This window comes from Ascaphus truei, chromosome 4, assembly GCF_040206685.1.
Source record: "Ascaphus truei isolate aAscTru1 chromosome 4, aAscTru1.hap1, whole genome shotgun sequence".
Lineage (NCBI taxonomy): Eukaryota > Metazoa > Chordata > Amphibia > Anura > Ascaphidae > Ascaphus > Ascaphus truei.
Window position 1 is genome coordinate 384,188,020 of NC_134486.1, and position 19,674 is coordinate 384,207,693.

Here is a 19,674-nt window from a genome sequence, read left to right on the forward strand (position 1 = left end):
AGAAAACATTAACTTGAACAATGTTAAACGTCAACATTAAATAACGCTATATCTTAAAGAAACATTTCTTATGCAGGAGTCAACTTTGTATCTCCTGTCACGAACAGGCCACATTGTGCAATGATTCAGGGCATGATCTATATACCTTTGTGTAGACCTAATTATAGGACGGTCAAGGACAGTGTTTCCCAAACGGGGTCCCGCCGTACTCTGGGGATCCGTGAAGATCAAAAGGGTGCTGGGATTTCCCCGATCCCCCAGAGCAGGGCAGCTTCCTCTATCCTGATTGGCTGCATTAACCAGCAGCAGCGAATCAGGAGGAGGTATCAGGAAGCTGCAGGGGGTGGCCAAGCAGACGAGGAGGAAGCAGCATAGGCAGGAGAGAGGTGAGGCTGTGTGTGTGTGGGTGTGTACAGTATGTGTGTTTTCTGTGACTCTCTGCCCCGCAGACTCCTGTGACTCTCTGCCCCCGCCCCGCAGACTCCTGTGACTCTCTGCCCCCTCTGTCTCCTGTGACTCTCTGCCCCCTCTGTCTCCTGTGACTCTCTGCCCCCTCTGTCTCCTGTGACTCTCTGCCCCCTCTGTCTCCTGTGACTCTCTGCCCCCTGCCGACTCCTGTGACTCCCCTGCCCCCTCAGACTCCTGTGACTCCCCTGCCCCCTCAGACTCGTGACTCTCTGCCCCCGCAGACTCCTGTGACTCTCTGCCCCCGCAGACTCCTGTGACTCTCTGCCCCCTCTGTCTCCTGTGACTCTCTGCCCCCTCTGTCTCCTGTGACTCTCTGCCCCCTCTGTCTCCTGTGACACTCTGCCCCCTCTGTCTCCTGTGACACTCTGCCCCCTGTCTCCTGTGACTCTCTGCCCCTACGCACGGTATCAATCATATTTCTACAAAAAGAAAAACTAATCCTTATTAAAATATAACAACATATGTGCAAATGTGTTTATATAGTTAAATAAATGACCATACGTTTACTGAGGATTAAAATAAATACAACACAGAAGATGGTCATTCATTGTAATTTTCCGATGAGTAAGAAAGTGATCATTCATCCGAGGCATCGTTCACAGCCGGCAGCCGCGGATACTTTAGCACTGTGCTATCCCGAGGCTGCACAGGCCTGTTAGCGGCATTCGTTTCTGCAGGACACTTACGTTCTTTATAATAAGGGGATACCGCGTTATCCGTTGCATAGGTTTCAGCAGGAAGCTGGACAGGGGCATTCCTTTACAGCGGGGGTCCGTGGCAAGTCTCTGTGTGGCAACAACAGAGACAAAGCGCATTACTTAACATAGGTCAGGCACCTTCCAGGTTACACTATGGCACCTCTTCCAGATGCTGTGAAGCCAAAATGAATGGTATTCAAATCTTCTCCAATATGCCGTAGGGTGTTCTTACCTGTGCTGAACTGAAATCTACGGTGGAAGATGGAAGAAAATATGTAGGACACCTTTAAATCATTGTCTCTGGAAGTGATCGCAATCCCATCCAAAGCCATTTGTTCAAATCAAAGTTCTTCTATACAATAAAACTAGGCGGGTGCATTATGCACGAATGCGGGTGCAGTATTTAACAGTAGTGCTATTAAAAAGATAGGATTGAAGCAGGAAGCTCTCCGGCACTGAACGGTGTTGCTTTCAGCTGTGGGGACCTCCTGCTTCCCGAGACACTTACCTACGTAAGGGGTGTCGGTATCTCTGTGGAGCTTAAATGTCTTGCATCACATGGGAAGGCGCAAGGGATAATGTCAGGGCTTTCTATTGGCCCGCAGGATGTGGGACATTTATGCCGCCATTACGTTAGCCCAAACTAGCCCAGCCGGAGCTTCTACCGGGACCCCCTTCCAAGATTAGTTTCTCGGGAAGCGGGGGGTTCTCAGAGCTGAAATCAACGCTGTTGCTTCAAAATTATATTTTTTAAAAAGTAAAGAAAATAAAAGAAAAGTCCCCAGGAATGCCCCTTTAAGGCGATAACACACATTCCTAATACATAGGGGTAATAACATCTGTCACAACTGTAATTCATTCCGTTTCTTATATTCAACAAATAATAACAACAATATAATGTAAACGTCTTCAGTTGTGAGCTAATATTTTATTTTTGTTTCCACTCCTGATCCCCACTACTTTATCTCTGCCGCTGTAACAAGCCTCGAACACAACTAGCCGGTATATTCTGTGATACGTGTTGGGGTAGTTGTTCACAGTTAGTTTTTCGTGCCTGCATTTGCACAGCTAACCAGCACATCCAAAATGATGGAACAACTGTTAAACAAGTATCTAGAGTTAATCAACCCTACTACTACATATATGAGCAAAAAGAATGGTGCACCCAGGTATAAGGGTCTCCCTAAAGAAGACACACTCCTCTTGCATGCTGGATGGTGGGGTGATGTGATGTTACACACTCCTCTTGCATGCTGGATGGTGGAGTGATGAGTTGCAGAGCAGCAGATAAGATGATCTTTAGATCTTTTCTACATCACCTTCCTACAAACCAAGTACAGGCATACCCCGGTTTAAGGACACTCACATTAAGTACACTCGCTAGTAAGGACATATCGCCCAATAGGCAAACGGCAGCTCACGCATGCGCCTGTCAGCACGTCCTGAACAGCAATACCGGCTCCCTACCTGTACCGAAGCTGTGCGCTAGCGGGGAGACTATAGAGCCTGTTACAGATGCGTTATTTACATCAGTTATGCACGTATATGACGATTGCAGTACAGCACATGCATCAATAAGTGGGAAAAAGTTAGCGCTTCACTTTAAATACATTTTCGCTTTACATACGTGCTCCGGTCCCATTGCGTACGTTAATGCGGGGTATGCCTGTATATGAGTTCTGCAGAGACTCTCTTATGTTTGTAACTGTTAGAACAGTAGACAAGGTGCCAAAAACTTAAGGCTTTCACTTCTGTGCAAGAATATATTGCTAAGCTCGAGTGAGGCTTTATATCAGGGGCGGCCAACTCCAGTCCTCAAGGGCCACCAACAGGCCAGGTATTATGGATATCCCTGCTTCAGCACAGGTGGCTCAGTCTTTGGCTGAGCCACTGATTGAGCAACCTGTGCTGAATCAGGGATATCCTGAAAACCTGACCTGTTGGTGGCCCTTGAGGACTGCAGTTGGCCACCCCTGATATAAAGCCACCTCTGCTTTATATTAAAAGTAAAGGAAATGTTAGATTCCTTTTTTGTGGTTACAGGTTTCCAGCTGTGGCGTTCACGGTGATGAGATGCAGCACTGAACCCACCTTTAAGTAGTCTTTAAATTCTGCTTTCTCGTCAGTCTTCAATTGCAGGAGGGCGGCCCCGTCCAGCTGACAGCTGCAGAAGCGGATATAGGCCTGCATGTGCGACAGCTCCGCCACCAGGATGTCCCCGATCATGTGCACTGGCATGTTCTCTCCTCCAGCCTTCTTACGAGCCCGCAGCTCTCTGAAACCGAAGCAGAGCTGTTTACTGCTTTGTCCGTGCGATACCGTTCATTCATTTGGTGGAATGTCAGTCCTACATTAACCATCAATGTGAAAAGCTCAAGCACTGTGTTTTAGAACCAGGGCTTCTAGGAACCATTGGGTTCCCCTGGAATCCCTAAAGGTTTCCCCTGGAATTTTCAGATAATTTTAAAATTGTACAAAATACAGCAGAATTTACAATGCATCTGAAGTCAGACGCGCTGTTAGAGAGGGTTGGGGTTCCTCCGAATTTCACATAGGGTTCTTTAACCAAAAAAAGGTTGGAAACCACTGCTCTAGCACTTCCCTAACAACATGACCCAATTTAGACCTGATGAAGGTCCACCAATGGACAGAATTGTTGACACCATAAATGACGGTGAGTGCAGCATCTTGTTATTTTAACTTAATTGAATAATTGTTTCATTATACAAGCGTTCTATAGAGTGCGGACCCTTAGAGATATTGTTAGATCCTCACAAAGGAGAAGTTACGTTTTTTAAGTTGCTGTAACTGGCCTAATAGATTTAGTCCATGTGTAGAAAGTGCAATTAACATCCCACCGCAAAGCTAAGTCCCCCTATGGGGTTTTATACGAAGTTCTGTACTTACTTGAGTAAGTTTGTGTTCGACATGATGAGTTCCTTCCAGTTTACGAAAATCAGACCCATTTCTGGTTCAGTTAAGAAGCCAGATTCAGCCATCGGTTTCTGAAAAACCTGTAATAAATGCACATTCAGTTGTGTGAGTTTTCCCTTTGTTTTTATATTAAAGCTGCAGTTCAGTCAATATCCTGCATGTGTGTTTTTTTTAATAAATCAGTTCTGTAGTAAGAAAAAATACTTTTAGCATTTTCTGTTTAAAAACAAAACAAATTTGAAAGACCAATTTTCTTGTATTCTATTTTAAACAAGCATGCTTGTTCCTATAGCAACGATTTACATTCCCCATATTTAAAGTTGTCGCCAAACTTTGCCGATCAATAGACGGAGAACGAATTGACCGGCAGCTATGCAGTTCTTTAGGTAATTAGAGATTGCCCACATGAAACTATTGAAGTAAAAAAATTAATTAAAAAAAAAAAAAAAAGACTGAACTGCAGCTTTAATTGCCCTGTAAATAGCCTTTGATGCTAGAGGTATCGAAAATGTATTGCCGACCTCTTTCAATTGGGATTACACCCCCGTGTACCTAATATGACACAGTAACACTACATGTGCGGTGTGGTTACAAATGTATCACCCCTCCAATGAACACGGAACACAATAAAGCAATACTGAGCACGAGTATATACATTTACCAGGATAAAGCATCACCACCATCATCATCATAAGAGACCAAATAATATTAACGGCAGACTGCCAACAATTACAGCTGTTGATCCTACTACCTGCTCCTAAAGTCATCAATACCCCTCTAAACACCCATGCTGAAAGGAAAGACAATGCTATTTACTGCCATGAAAATATTATTCCTCGATCAATGGCGGCAATGTCTTACAGCGTGCCGCCATCACTACACAGCAATCTGTTAGCGATAACGCACAATTCTCAGATCAGGAATGATAAAAACATTGGTCTATTTTGATTTCCAAATGAAAAACCTCCGTACTTTACCCATCATCACAGCATACGGTTAACAGTGATCAACGATTTCCGCAAGAAAACACCCACAAGTGTGTCACCCGGATGGGTTTACATTGACGAAATGGGTCCATACCAAGCCACTGATAATTATTGATCTGCGTATTTAATGCCATTATTAATAGATCTGATTGAAGGCATGGTGGCAGTCTTAACGTGTATTCTATATGTATACCATAGTGATTTCTTTCATTGTTTAAAATAGCCACCTTCTTCTGTAGCATAAATGATTTCGGGGATTTTATTAAAACCAGGATATATAATTTTAACGGGGAGAGGAATAATAATAAAATAGAGCTTAACTCTAGATAATAATTTCCCATAGTGTTCCCCATTATTTTCTTTAATAAAGAAGAAGCTGTAGCCAGCTAAATGTATGTAGCAAGGGGGATTTGTGGATTTCTCAAACATGCAATTCTGCTTAAAATACGTTGCTATTCTATTTATTTCTAAAAAATGTTTTACCTGGAAGTAATACATTAAGAGTTACCTCTCGTTTTCAGGTATGTCTAAAGGGAGTCCTCAGCAATTATAATAGATTTCATAATAAGTAACACGTTTGTGTGTTGAAGGACCCATCTCATAAAATGAATCTGGAAAACATGATACATTGGTAACTTGGTTGCCAGAGTGACCTTCAATGCATTAAACCGCGCGAAGCTCACCTCTAGCACAAGCTGGAGATCGTCCATGTAACGCTCCTCAGTCTGAATCAGCTCGTGGATGTAACCCTGCCTCTTCCTCTCCATTGGCTGCATGGTATCCAGTGTATAGAGGTCCGCACACCCTACGGAAGGAAACATGCCATGTCACCACCCGTTCCTTTATCTTCTTCATGATCAATGGTTCTTCTGCTGATATCCTGCATGTAGGAGGATAACCCATCCTTGCAGCTGGAGTGTATGGAAACTTAACGTTAGGAAGCATAGACAGAATGGGGTTAAGACCACCATCCAGCTTGTAATGTGGACTAACATTACCGTGGAACTCCAGAATCGCAAGAAACTGGGATCTTGTGCGCAACTTTCTTTGACATTAGCAGTGGTACAGTCTTTAGAGTGGGAGAACGCAAAATCCCTGTGGATATGGGCAAATCATTACGTCTTCCTTGGCCGTAGAAATTAAAAATAGATGGCAGGATATTGTCTCTTCCCCTCAAACATGTTTGAATATTACATTTAAAATATAAAACTGAATGTGGGCCTTAATCTACACTTTGAGGTCACCGAACAGAACCACTTTTACAACTACTATACACGGTTACAATTGAATATGTAGCTAAGGATGTTGACAGAATGGAGCTGATCATACCAGCAAATATTGCTTTTTCAGAGAACAGCAATGTAGTGCATGAAAAACGTTATGTCTACTAGTACACTGGCAAATGTAAAAGAGGATGCAGAGCAACATCAAGCAAAAAGGCGCACGGGAACACGCCATCAGTAGAAAATGAATCGAAAGCTTTATTAGGTCAGACAGAAGATTATATAAGTTATATAAGAGTATATAATGGTACATATATTTATACAGAGAAAGGCTACTTTATACCACAATTACCGTTTTAAATCCATGATGATGTAACTTTTGTTAGGGTAGCCCAGGATACAATATGTTTAGTTTGTATTGAGTTGAGAACATTGTATTCAATATTTCCGTCAAGATTACAACTATATAGCCATGATCTAGAATTCAAATAAAATAAATAATAATAAAATATAACTAAAGAGGAATAGATAATCTGTACATTGGTATATAATCCAAAAATCTGTTGCTATACTGTACACAATATTCACTATCCTGCTGTATCCTGAGATTACACGTACATGGTTAGATTCCCATGTTATGTGGATGAAATAAAGTTCCAAACATTCAGTGAAAATACAGTACCTAAAGAGAAATATATGCTAAGATCCATGTGTCTATGGCATCATGTGTATCTGTTATCTGATCTAGTTATACACTACCGGTATACAATAGCCATATCTATCAATAAAAATAACGTACATATGATATATGTATCACATTTTTCAATGTTCCCATGTCCATAGTGCTAAATGTATCCTAATAAGAGAATTCAATAATATTAAGTATCTATCTATAGTTGGTATGTCACCTTATCGCTAAGGTATAACCAAGTAATGTATATTGACAGTATATAATACCGTTACTCACACTCTATAGAAATATTTGCGATCCCATTCTGTGTTTAGTCCTTTAGGTATAAGGGTTTCAAGAGTAAATATTCAGAAAGCTTCCCTCTGATACAAACGGTTAACCCTATCTCCTCCTCTGGGTAAGGGTATCTGACATCTGAGATTTCTCAAAGTATTTATGAGAAAATCAAAAAAGTGTTTGGATACTGAGTACATTAAATCACTTCTATCAATCAATCTCATATGTTCCAAAACATATACCTTTAGAGGTCTCGTAGTAAGACCAACACACTGTTTATCACACCCACAACTTGACAAGTAGTTTGCATGATCTGTTTTGCAAATAATTTAATTTTAAACGTCCTGCTTTTTTCCTTATTTTCAATATCTTGATTTTCTGCAGATGGGGACATACCTTGCATCGACCACATTTTGAAGATCCTATCAGTGTTGTATTTTTGTTTTCTCTTGGTGTCTAAATTGGATTTCTAAAACATACAGTACCAGGGAAATAATGTTTTCAAATATCTGTGATTTAAAAACATTTAAAAAGTAATGTCCGCCATCAAGGGATCTAGAGACAGAATTGGCCAAAGTTTCCTGATAATATAAGAAATGGCAGTGGCCTGCTTGCTGTATTGTGTGATGAAATATGGTGGATCTAAGTTAGCGATGTTCTTAGCGTCTCGTTTCTTCTCTTATATTTCTTCTCTCCAGATACAAAGCAGGACGAGATAAGATCTTTCCTGTATTAATGTCATGCGTGTTCAAAAGCCTCTTGTGTAATAAATCTATCATTTGAGAATCTCCTAAACAAATCATCTGATTTATTCCAAAAATCCTCTAATGTTGAACAATTGTGTCGAAGACGCAGAATCGTCCTCTGAGGATGCCCCTAAACAAGGCGCGTGCATGACGACTATCTGCGTGGAGCAGAGAATTTCCGGAATTCGCTTGCCTGAAGATGTCAGTATGGACTATCTTTGCAAGATCCACATAGAGATATACATCTAAGAATTCTATGTGGTGATGATGAAAATGATGAGAGGATTTTAAGTGATAAGGATAATTGTGGAAATACAGGTGCGCCGACGAGTATTCTAAAACTTGCCTTGGAAAATCTTGGGCAATCACCAACAAGATCCAGGTACATGCTGGGTACATGCTGTAAACATTTCAGTGACATTTCTGCAGAGACTAATGGCCCATCGGATTAACACAGCAGGGGTCCCTGGCAGTCCCATTCAGTTTGAATGGGACTGCCAGGGACCCCCACTGTTAATCCGATGGGCCATTAGTCTGTCTGCAGAAATGTCACTGAAATGTTGTAGCATGTACTCAGCATGTACCTGGATCTTGTTGGTGATTGCCCCAGATTTGTTTTAGAATACTCGTCGGCGCTACAGTATATAATTCCTGTAGGGTCTCAACCGAGCCCCCTCCAAATAATGAGTAGATCGTCTATATAGTGCTAATAAAAAGCTATGTGACGACGATAGGGAGTTCCATCTCCAAATACGTGGACCATCTTCCACCACCCCATATAGAGGTTGGCATAAAATGGAGCGAAGCATGTACCCACCCCTGTTCCATGTGTTTGGAGATAGAAAGTGTCATCAAACAAAAATAAATTGTGTGAGAGTAAAAATTGAATGCTATCCAGCAAAAAAAGGGATATGTGCGGGTGACAGTGTAGATACGCGTTCTAAAAAGTGTCTACTGGCTAAGACCAAATTCCTGTTCTATGATAGTGTAAAGAGATTATGTCTAATGTGACCCAAATGAAGTCAGACTGCCATAAAAAATCCTGAAATAGTGATAAAATGTGTGTCGTGTCTAAAAGGAAAGAGGGCGCCGTAGGAACAAGAGTAAAACAAAATGATCAACATACTGTAAATCGATAAATTCTCCCCAATGAATCCAATGCTGGAAACAATTGGGTGACCCGGTGGATATAAGAGTGACTTATGAATTTTGGTAGATGGTGAAAAATGGACATGATAGGATGAAGTTATGTTCAAAAATTCATATTCTGTAGTGGATAAAACTCGTTGTGTAATACCTTCTTCTAGCAGTTCTGACAACTCTGAGAGACAATGATATGTAAGATTGGAATCCAGTGTCGTGTTTGAGGACCAATCCCGTGGTTGTCTTAGTGCTTCTCGGTAATAGTAGTCAGCATTCAGAACAACCACTGCCCATCCCGTGTCTGCATTCTTGACTGTAATCAATTAGTTTTCTTTGAGAGAGGAAATAGCCTTTTGTTCATCTATAGTTAGATTTTTGTGTTTATCGTTTAGTTGAGGATTCAAACTATATTTACTAAGTAAATATGGTCCGTATTTGCAACCAATATGGGGAGTAGATACTGTAAATACAGCAATAAGAGCTAGATGAGATACTCCCCTCTGTGTTGTACAGTATGTTCTTTAACATAGTAAAAACGTTACTATGCTATGTTGTTCAATTTTGTCTTCTTTGCATGAGGATTGCTGCGGAGAGGAGAGAGAGAAGAGCATCTACATACCCCATCTACATATCCAGCATGCTCCTCCACAGAGGGTATTGCTATGTGAGAGTATTTTGTATATTAACCTCAATTCACAGGTATAATCACTCTATTATTCACATATCTCCATCCAGTTTGCACTTAATACTCTTTTTTGTGTGTTGCATTTATATCCTGAAAACCTGACCTGTTGGGGGAGGGGGTTGAGGACTAGAGTTGAGAACCCCCCCGAACTACAGTAATAACTCGGCAGCAGTTAGAGTTATAATCTAGGTCTAATTATGAAGCCGGTTTTTGGAAATCCCACTTTTAAATGCGATGTCTTTCCTAGAAGAACAGTAACCCAATAACAGTGGCATGCCTTTTTTCCCCTTACAAGAATCAGACAAGGTAAAAGTATTTTTAAATATTTGTTTAAGGAAGGCAAGTTATGGGAAATATAATGCAGCACCAAAGACAGCAGATCGCCAGCAGACTGAAACGTCAGCCCTCCAATAAAGCAGGAGCATTATTCACACAAGTCCAGTGGGGTGTCGCTGCATTCCCTGTTCCTGCATGTGACCCTCATTCTATGTGCACCCGCCGCAGTACTTGAGAACCTGTACATGCTCCTGTGCCCTATTAGTCTCTGGATAGTTGCATTTGTATTTGAAACTTGCTGACATGCCAGTGCTATTCTGCAGTTTTGTTTATAGAAAGCAGAATGCTCTTAAACCTTCATTTCATCAGAGCTTAAAACGGCAATCCAAGCCATATTTTTTTTTAAACCCAGGATTGAAGCAGGGGGTCTCCGGCTCCCAGACTTACTTACTGTACCACCATAGTAGGTGCTGGTAGGCGCTGACCACTGCCGCTCTCGCGCCCTGTGGGACAATTGGAACCCGTGATGTCAGGCTCGGTTTTCTATTGGCCCACGTGACGCGGGAACTTTAAAGCCCAGCTAGCTCAGCCTGAGCTGCTACTGTAACCTACTATGGATGCAAGCATCTCCAGAAGAAGGGGCTCCCCTGAGCTGAAATTAATGGGGTTCAGTTCCGGAGACACCCTGCTTCAATCCTGGGTAAAAAATAATAATAATAAAAATACATGTAAAAAAATAAAATAAAAAGGCGATTGGATTGCTCCTTTAAACAGAATTAAAAATTTTTTTTTTTTTAGTGATGCAACGTTCCTTACTGAGAGGTGCATAGTGTGCGCTGCTATTGCGGTCAGGGGCGTTGTATCATTTTTGTGTGGCGTTTCCTTGGTTTAGAACTGCACAGGAGCACAATATATGCTGTGATAATGGTAAACCTTTTTCACCATGTTTCAATTTATAAGATGTTTTTTTTTTATGTCTCAAGGAAACCAGCACGATAAATATTATGGCATGCACAATCCCCGGTATGCAGCGCAATGTCCTAGTTAGGAACTCATTCACAACTGAGGAAAGATGGCTTCAGTACCTGAAGGGGTTAAAATTATATGTCAGTTCTACAAGTCTCAGGGATGGAAAGGGTTAATATAATCTGCTAGCTTTATCCTTCGTATATGAGCTGTTCCAGTACTGAGAGATTTAACTCACTATGCTAGTTGTAATCTTTATTTACTTCTGTTGTTCTCAGTTTGTCTTTCATACAATAGCAAGAGCTGTAAAATGTCCCAAACAAGACAGTTGATACTCTTGATAAAACATTCCCTGTATTTCTCTTTGTAATGTAGAAGTAGAAACTGCCGGCCAAACATAAGCAAGATGTAATGATTTACTAATTCTTTGTCCAAAGACACAGATACATAACCTCTACAGAAACATGTTATTTCTCACATTGTTAAACATGATATGTTAAGTATTAACATGCCCTTGGTTTTCTATATAAATGTCGGGGCACAACTGAATAAAAATGTGAAGTGTGGAATCAGCCCTATTGTCTGACTCCTTGCTTCCCGAGCTCGTATTTGTCTGTGCTTCGGAGACTGCTACACCAGTGCTGTCCAAATCACTAGGTTGAGTGAAGTGATTCCTACCAAAGTGAACAAAGTAACGCTTTCAGTACCCCAAAGCTGCAGTGGCCTGGTCTGAGCAATAGGCAATATGTCTCCGACTCTTGCGTTCTGCTCAAGGATGTCTTCTCTCTACCCCTTTTGTGTCTTAACTCCTCTCCCGTCTTAAACCTTTCTCACTGACTGCCCCACACCTCTGGAATGCCCTTCCTCTCAACATTCGCCAAGCATCCTCTCTATCAACCTTTAAGACCCAACTCAAAACACACCTGCATAAGGAAGCATATGAGTAGCTCTATGAGTGATAGTTTTTCACCATATACATAAACCTTGGCCCTATGCAGAAGTACTTACCAGAATGCCCTCCTACTGTCTCTACACGTCCTCCCATTCCAAAATGTTACTGTTATGTGTGAGCCACTTCTCCCCTTTATGTGTTATTTATATGATTGGCACGTGTATTACTGCTGTGAAGCGCTATGTACATTAATGGCGCTATATAAATAAAGACATACAATACAGATGGACTCCGCAGACAGGTAGCGAGCCTAAGTAAGTTATCAGTAACAATGCACGAGCTGCAACATTATTTAAAAACCTTTCCAAAATCCATGTGGTAATAGCGAACTGGGACGCAGAGAGAATACTTCTCATCTGTCATCTACACAGAATATGCCTTCATTACATAATGTTATTTACAAATCTCTCACTCCATGGCTGCCTAGTCCATCCCACACTAAGCTTGCAAATTACGGCATAAAGTACATGCTAGCAGGACGTTAATCAATTAGTCATACTTTTGTAGTCATAAACATTTCCTGACTTTAGATTAAGAATGCATGGGAATGCCATGCAGAATTCTCATCAGAGGCTGCGTGGTAATTAATTACAAGTCTCATTTTGATTAAATGGAAATATGAATCTTTGAGTACGTGTTTGTGAACAGCCGTCTCCATAGAATGAAGATTGAAAAACAATATGGATGAATGTTAAAATATGAGAGTGCAACTCGTGTGTAGGAAGAAGTAGAGTTCCAGATAACCTTCAAAGCATACAGAATATGGAGAAGACTCTTCCAAGGTCAAAGCATAGTAATAATCTTCATAACTTTGAGTCTGGGTCCAACATTGCATAAGATGCGGAAAAGACAGAGAAGGAATCAATGAACAGGTTACTACTGTATTCAGTAGACTGAGCCAGACTGATAGTATCGATGCATCAGCTGCTTATGGACGTGGCTCTGTTAGGTTCATAGTTTCATTACAAGATCTGACGTTTGACATAGATTAACAATTGTCAAACGCAGCGGATGGGCAACCTAATCTGGCCCTCACAATCCCGCCAGGGGGTTGTGAAAAGCTAAAATGCCATAAATAGCATTAAAATGGGCGCCACAAACACATTACTTTAGATACATAAATAGGCAAAAGGTATCAATTTAGATTTCAATATGTCCCTCTTGCCCAGCGGTGATCGTCTAATGCTGCCAGTTAAGTACTTTTCAACATAAAACTGTCCAGAAAAATAGATATAAAAATATTTAACAGTACCATTGTAGATGTTCTAATAATACCTACCATTAATATTTCAATAATAAAAAAACATAAATCGTCTATACTGTATGTAAGCAACTGGTAAAAATTAAATGTTCCATGTAACTGATATTATGTTTTTTGCTTGTAGGGCAAGTGTAATTTTTGTCTCTATAGTGGGGCTGTTTTAATAAAAGGGAAACAAGTAAATCTGAAAGCAATTTTATGTGGATGTAAAATACTGTACTCACTTTAAAAATCCAAAAAACAAATCAGCAATATGTCTGTGATCCCCCTAGTCTTATAAGGAAACAGTCACACATTATACAGCTGAGAGATGTTTTTGTGAGAGGCAAGTGGTATTTCCCATGGCATTGCACAGTGGAATTCTAGTCAAGGATGTGCCCTTAATTACAATATATAGTACATCACAATTAGCATCCTCAAAATGATGATGTCACCTTGAGAGAGCAAGCTTAAGTTTGTATCTCATTAATCCCGTCACCAGTGCCACAAGTTCTCCGTGTACAGATCCCCAACCCTTATTTACAGTACATACTGAACCATGAGTCCACAAATATTACCCTGATGTATTCCAGTGATTTGTCTTAAGAGAACCTGTACCAATGAGCAAGAATACATCATACTGGTGTATGATGTGAGGTCCTCCAATCAGGCTCATGGCCATTTCCCACATGCCAATAAGATGCATACTGTATACTAGCCGGTATCATGTCTCATTTGCCTTCCTTTCATCCCCTTTTCATTATTACGATTAATTAAAATTATTACGTTTTCTTATGCTGGTTATCTGAATACTTTTTGCTGAATATTTTTACTCTATAAAAAAAAACCAAAATGTGTAAAAACACCAATACCGTTTAAGTTGTAAAATAAATCATGTTGGAAACAGATGCGTTACAAAAGTGACACCTTTCTTCAGACTACGACAACCCCCCCCCCCCACGTATCTGTGTGATACGCTGCAGATGTGAGAAGATAAAAGGACCCACCAGAGTGATTGTATTCAACACTTTTTATTTATTTTTTTACTTAAAGCTGCAGTTCAGTCTTTTTTTTTTTTTAATTTATTTTTTTACTTTATTAGTTTCATGTGTGCAAAGAACTGTATAGCTGCCGGTCAATTCGTTCTCCATGTATTGATAGATCGAAATTTGGTGACATAATTAGTGAAGGGATCTGTTTATATTCTGCTTCTGTCTCTCAGTGGAAGCTCATGAATATTCATGAGCACTCCGGCACTGAGTGCTAGAGGGAGGGCAGGGCTGACAAAGGGGTGTACCAGGGCTTGTGACAGGACATGAAGGGGCAGTGCCTTAGCAAATGGCTGTTAAAATAGAATACAAGAAAATTGGTCTTTCAAAGTTGTTTTTTTAAAAACAGAAAATGCTAAAAGTATTTTTTCTTACTACAGAACTGATTTATTAAAAAAAACCACACATGCAGGATATTGACTGAACTGCAGCTTTAAAGTTTTTTTGAATTTTTGGCGTAACATACAAAGTCCGTATCACAGTACAGAAGTGTGCTTTCTTAAAACATGTATTTAAATAAAAAGTATAGAATATAAAATGATAATAATAAAGATTTTCCAACTGGAAAAGGGGTTGGGGGGGAAAGAAACAGTGCGTCCAGTACCTCCTACTACAAGTTAGAACCTCTTACTGCATATTTCCTGTTCTGTCCCTTGTGTGGTTCCCTTTGGTCTTTTTGTGACGGTTTTCTTATGTTTTTTTTAATATGTTATTATTAAATTATCTACTACCTAGTTGACTACATCCCGGCTGTGTTACATACTCTAACCACTTTGTCAAAGGAGAACGCATTTCATTTTATTAAACCATTATTGTGGCTATAAAGAAAAACAGGTGACAGCGCTTCTATATAAATAATCAACAATTAGGTGATAGAACACAAAGTGAAACGAGGACTGTTATATGCACATCTAAGAGTCCAGAGTCTATGAAATATAATAGATCTACCATAGATATGGGTCTGATCTGGCGGGTCTGGGTTGTTCTCAGATGCCCACGCAGCCTTGTCTCAGACCATGTGAAAGGAAACACATGGGACAATCAGAGTGTATATGATTCAGTCACGGGACCCCTGCAGTATTACATACCGGATTTCTACCCATGTGCCTGTTATTGTCCTACTGTTTGCAAGTAGGACTCCAGGTTTTCTCACCCCTCAGAAGATCACCAGCCAGCAGTATTTTTGTGTCATTAGACATATAGTGTCTTTTTGTTTTATATTGTATCACAAACAAGTATTTTTTTTAATTAAATTAGCTATTAGTTAAGCTTCGTTGTTGTAGTAATTTTATATTGTATGTGTCTAGTGAATCTGTGGTTGTTTTGTCATTTTGTGCTGTCTATGTCCTCTGCTAACAGTATACACTATGATTGTCCCATTTGTTTCCTTTCTGTGACAAGTCTGCATGAGCATCTGAGAACAACCCGGACGCGCCAGATCGGACCCACATGTATGGAAGATCTATTAATATTTCATAGACTCTGGACTATTTGAGGTGCTGATTACCGTCCTGGTTTCACTTTGTGTTCTATCACCTAAATGCTGATTATTTATATAGAAGCGCTGTCACCTATTTTTCTTTGTGTCATGTATTTCTGACTTGTATCAGTCAGTATTGTTTTTCTGGGCAGCTCCGTGATAACACATTTATTATTATTGTCAGACCATATTATTGGCCCTTTATTTGATACATTCACTATAGGCTTGAAGTCAATTTAAGCCTAATATTTGCACATTAGCGCTAGATCACTATTCTTTTTTAGTATTATTGTTGCTATATGCTCACCCCCGGGATATCAAACAAAAACAGAAAGGCCAGCGCAACATACACAATGACACAACATATAGTACAATACTTCAGTGCTTATCTGCTCATGAGTAAGGGTCATTTAGTCAAACCCTTTGGCCAAAGCGTTATAAGCCTGCAGCCACTTCACAGCATGACCAATCTGCAGGTCCTAACACTACCTGGGATATCAGTTTGGGCTAGCCATGGTAGCCACACCTTTAGATATTTAGTGCCAGAGTCGTTGACCTAACTTGTCAGCTTTTCCATCTGGCAGACAAACCCAATTCTGTTTCGAATCTTGGGGATGTTTGAGATCTCTATCTGTTTCCATAATGCTGCGATCTCGCACCTAGTTGCTGTTGCAAAATGTGCAATTAATTTACTTTCAGTCCTGGAGATGCCTGGCAATTTTCTGTTTAAGAGGAACAGCCAGGGGTCCAATGGAATGGTGAGGCCCAAAATCCTCTCTAGCCAATCTCTGATTTTCTCCCAGAGCGAGGCAATCTGAGGGCAGGACCACAACATATGTAACATGTTTCGGACACAATGGGGAGTAACCTGCGACAGATTTTGACCATTTTAGTGGGGTGAGATACCACCTCATCAATACCTTACATGCTTTCTCCCTTAATGTCATGCAAATTGAGCTCTTGGATACTGCAATGAAGATCTCCTCCCACTCTTCAACTTCTAGTACCTCCCCCAGATCCGTTTCCCACTGAGACACAAACGTAATTTTCCTGGAGTATTCGGGACTAGAACAGATCGCTTCTTTATACATTTGAGATGCAAGTCCACTAGTATCTGTTTCTAATATACAGAGTTTTTCAAAATTTGTTAATGGGGGCCGGGGGTTGAACTTGTTTAAAAAACGCTCTTATCTGGAGCTATCTAAAGAATTCAAAATGTGGCACGTCTTTTTCTGACCTAATTTGTTCAAATGTTTTGATAGTATTTCTATCCTCCAGATCCAATAGTCTCGCAAAGCCTTTTTGTTTCCAGATTGTAAAATATTTTCTATCCAACCGTGGAGCAAATTCCGGGTTATCAGAAAGATGGGCCATGAAGGATTTTTTAGTGGTTAGGCCACATCGGAGTTTTGTAGTTTCCCAGATTGACAAGGACCTGGTCATTGAGGAAAGCGGTTTATCATCATTTTTGACATTCAATTTTGGTGCCAAATCAAGTTATGTAAGTCTATTGGAGAGCAGAATTCCTTTTCCACCTCCAACCATCCTTTTGAATTGGGATCCGTGTGCCATTGGACAATTTGACATACAGTAATTGGGCCGCTTTGTAATAGGACCACAAGCAAGGTACTGCTAATCCTCCTGCCAGCACCGATCGTCCATGATCCCCCTCTACACTCTCGCTCTCTTATAGTTCCATATGAATTTAGATATCAAAGATTGGAGGAAAAGGATGTCTCTGTGGACGACCGGCACGGGGAGAGTCTGGAACAAATACAGAATCCGAGGCAGGTGATTCATTTTTATAGTCTATTCTACCAATCCATGATGTGTTATAAATCGACCAGATTCGGATGTCTTCTCAAAGTCTGCAGTAATTTGGGGAAATTAACCTTATAAAAATATTTATAATTCTTCGTAAGATTTATAACCAGATATTATATAGCCGTATGTTGCCACTTAAAGTTGAAATTTATGGCTATGAGTTTTTCTATTTCTTTTGGTAGGTTTATATTTAATGCCTCGGATTTTGCATGGTTGATTTTAAAGACGGAAATCCTGTTAAATCTCTCTAATACACTAACATTTTTAGTGTTAGACAATTCGATCAAATCTATTACTCTCCGTGTATTGTCAGCTGCCTGTCTTCCACTTATCAAGCCAACTTCGTCAGTATGAATCAGCCTAGGCAGGATACGGCTTAATCTATTAGCTATCATTTTAGAGTAGATTTTGAAATCTGTATTTATTAGGGAAATTGGTTTATAACTTTTGCAATCTGCTGAGTCTTTACCCTGTTTGTATACGAGAGAAATAGACGCTTGGAGCATGCGTTCCGGGAATGAAGCTCCTGCTAGTTCTGCATTAAACATACGTAGGGAAGTGGGGGGGCTAATAATTTATCAAATTTTTTATAAATAAATTTGAAAACCCATCCGACCCGGTGCTTTGGAGGGCTTCAGCTGTTTGATCACCTGTATTAGCTCTTCCATTGGAAAATCTCTTGTTAAACCTTCGTTGTCCTCTCTGCTCAAACTAGGCAAGTCCGAATCTGCCAGAAAATCCTTTAAGGCCTGACTCGTGCTTACATTATGAGGTACCTTTTCTCCGTTATATAGGTTCTCATAGTATTTTTTTTAATTCTTCCACTATCAATTTAGGGTTAGATGTTATGGTTCCTGACTTGAGTCTAATCGCTTGAATATTATAGTTTAGTTATAATTTATTTCTAATTTTGTTAGCTGTAAGTGTATCTGGCTTGTTTGATATTTCAAAAAATTTCCTCTTTGACCAACTCAAGGCGTTCTCAGCCTGGGAATTTAGGAGCAGATTAAGCTCTATTCTGATATATTTTAGCTTCTTCATTGTATCTGTTCTGCTATGTCTTTTGTGTAGATCAGAAAATTCGGCCAATTTTGCCTGTAGATGAACGATTTTTGCCTCTTTTGCTTTTCTCCTCCCTGCAGCAATGCTAAGGAGGGAACCTCGAAGCGTTGCCTTGTGTGCTTCCCATAGAGTAGTCTGGGAGTCTACACTACCCTGATTAATGCTCAAGAATTGTTCTCTCTCACCATTGTTTGTATTATCTCTGGGATTTTAATAATTGATTCATTCAATTTACAGTTTGCTCCAGGTCTGTCTAGGTTCAATTGGGTGCACCTTAATTCAATAGGCGCATGATCCGACCATGAAATATCATGGATCCTCGTAGAGGAGATCTTTGGAACCAGTCAGTTAGATACAAAGAAGTAATCTATCCTACTATATCTTTCGTGAGAATGAGAATAAAATGTGTAACCTTTTTCATTAGGGTGTAACTGTCTCCACATGTCGGACATCTGTTTGTCCTTTAACCCTTTAAGTTGGGCCGTCGTGTTTGCTCTTTTTTTCCGGGTGTCTATGTTGGGCTGATTTGTCTACTGCAGGGTCAATTGCTACATTAACTTCTCCTGCAAAAATTACCTGAACCTTGAAGAAGGGGCATTACACCCCAAAACGTTGCCCCCCATATCTTTGTCTTGTTCCCTACCCCCTTTTCCCTTCCCTTCCAGTTTGTTCTCCCATTCCACTTTTTGTACACCAATTGTATGTTTGTACTATATCTGTAAACTGACTTTTCGCTATTTACACTACTCTGAGTAACAGCACAGTAGGCGCTACATGCCCTGGTATTTTGTGGCTATACTATAGTAAAATCTCTTTTTGACATTTCGGCTTTCTTTCGGTATTTCGTGTGAGTGCTGGGTACTCTCCCTTTGTATTATATGCTGCTTTATTGTCCTTCTAAAGCAAAGTCCAGATTATAACATTGTGATAAGTACCAGAGTAAAGTCCCAGGAACATGTACAGTAACTGTGAGAA

General features: G+C 40.3%; 1 protein-coding gene across 6 annotated transcripts in view; it reads right to left on the minus strand.

Moving 5' to 3' along the window:
* Nucleotides 1-19,674, minus strand: part of ITSN2 (intersectin 2) — a 169,393-nt gene that overhangs the window by 15,684 nt on the left and 134,035 nt on the right. For 5 of the 6 annotated variants that reach the window (XM_075598477.1, XM_075598478.1, XM_075598479.1 and 2 more), the window contains 4 exons: nt 5,770-5,891; nt 4,074-4,180; nt 3,258-3,441; nt 1,155-1,253 (listed from right to left, as the gene is read on the minus strand). In XM_075598477.1, the coding sequence (XP_075454592.1) occupies nt 1,155-1,253; nt 3,258-3,441; nt 4,074-4,180; nt 5,770-5,891 (512 nt within the window). Of the gene's footprint in view, nt 1-1,154; nt 1,254-3,257; nt 3,442-4,073; nt 4,181-5,769; nt 5,892-6,661; nt 6,787-19,674 lie in introns of those variants that run through there. The other variant, XM_075598483.1, reaches the window with a different exon arrangement.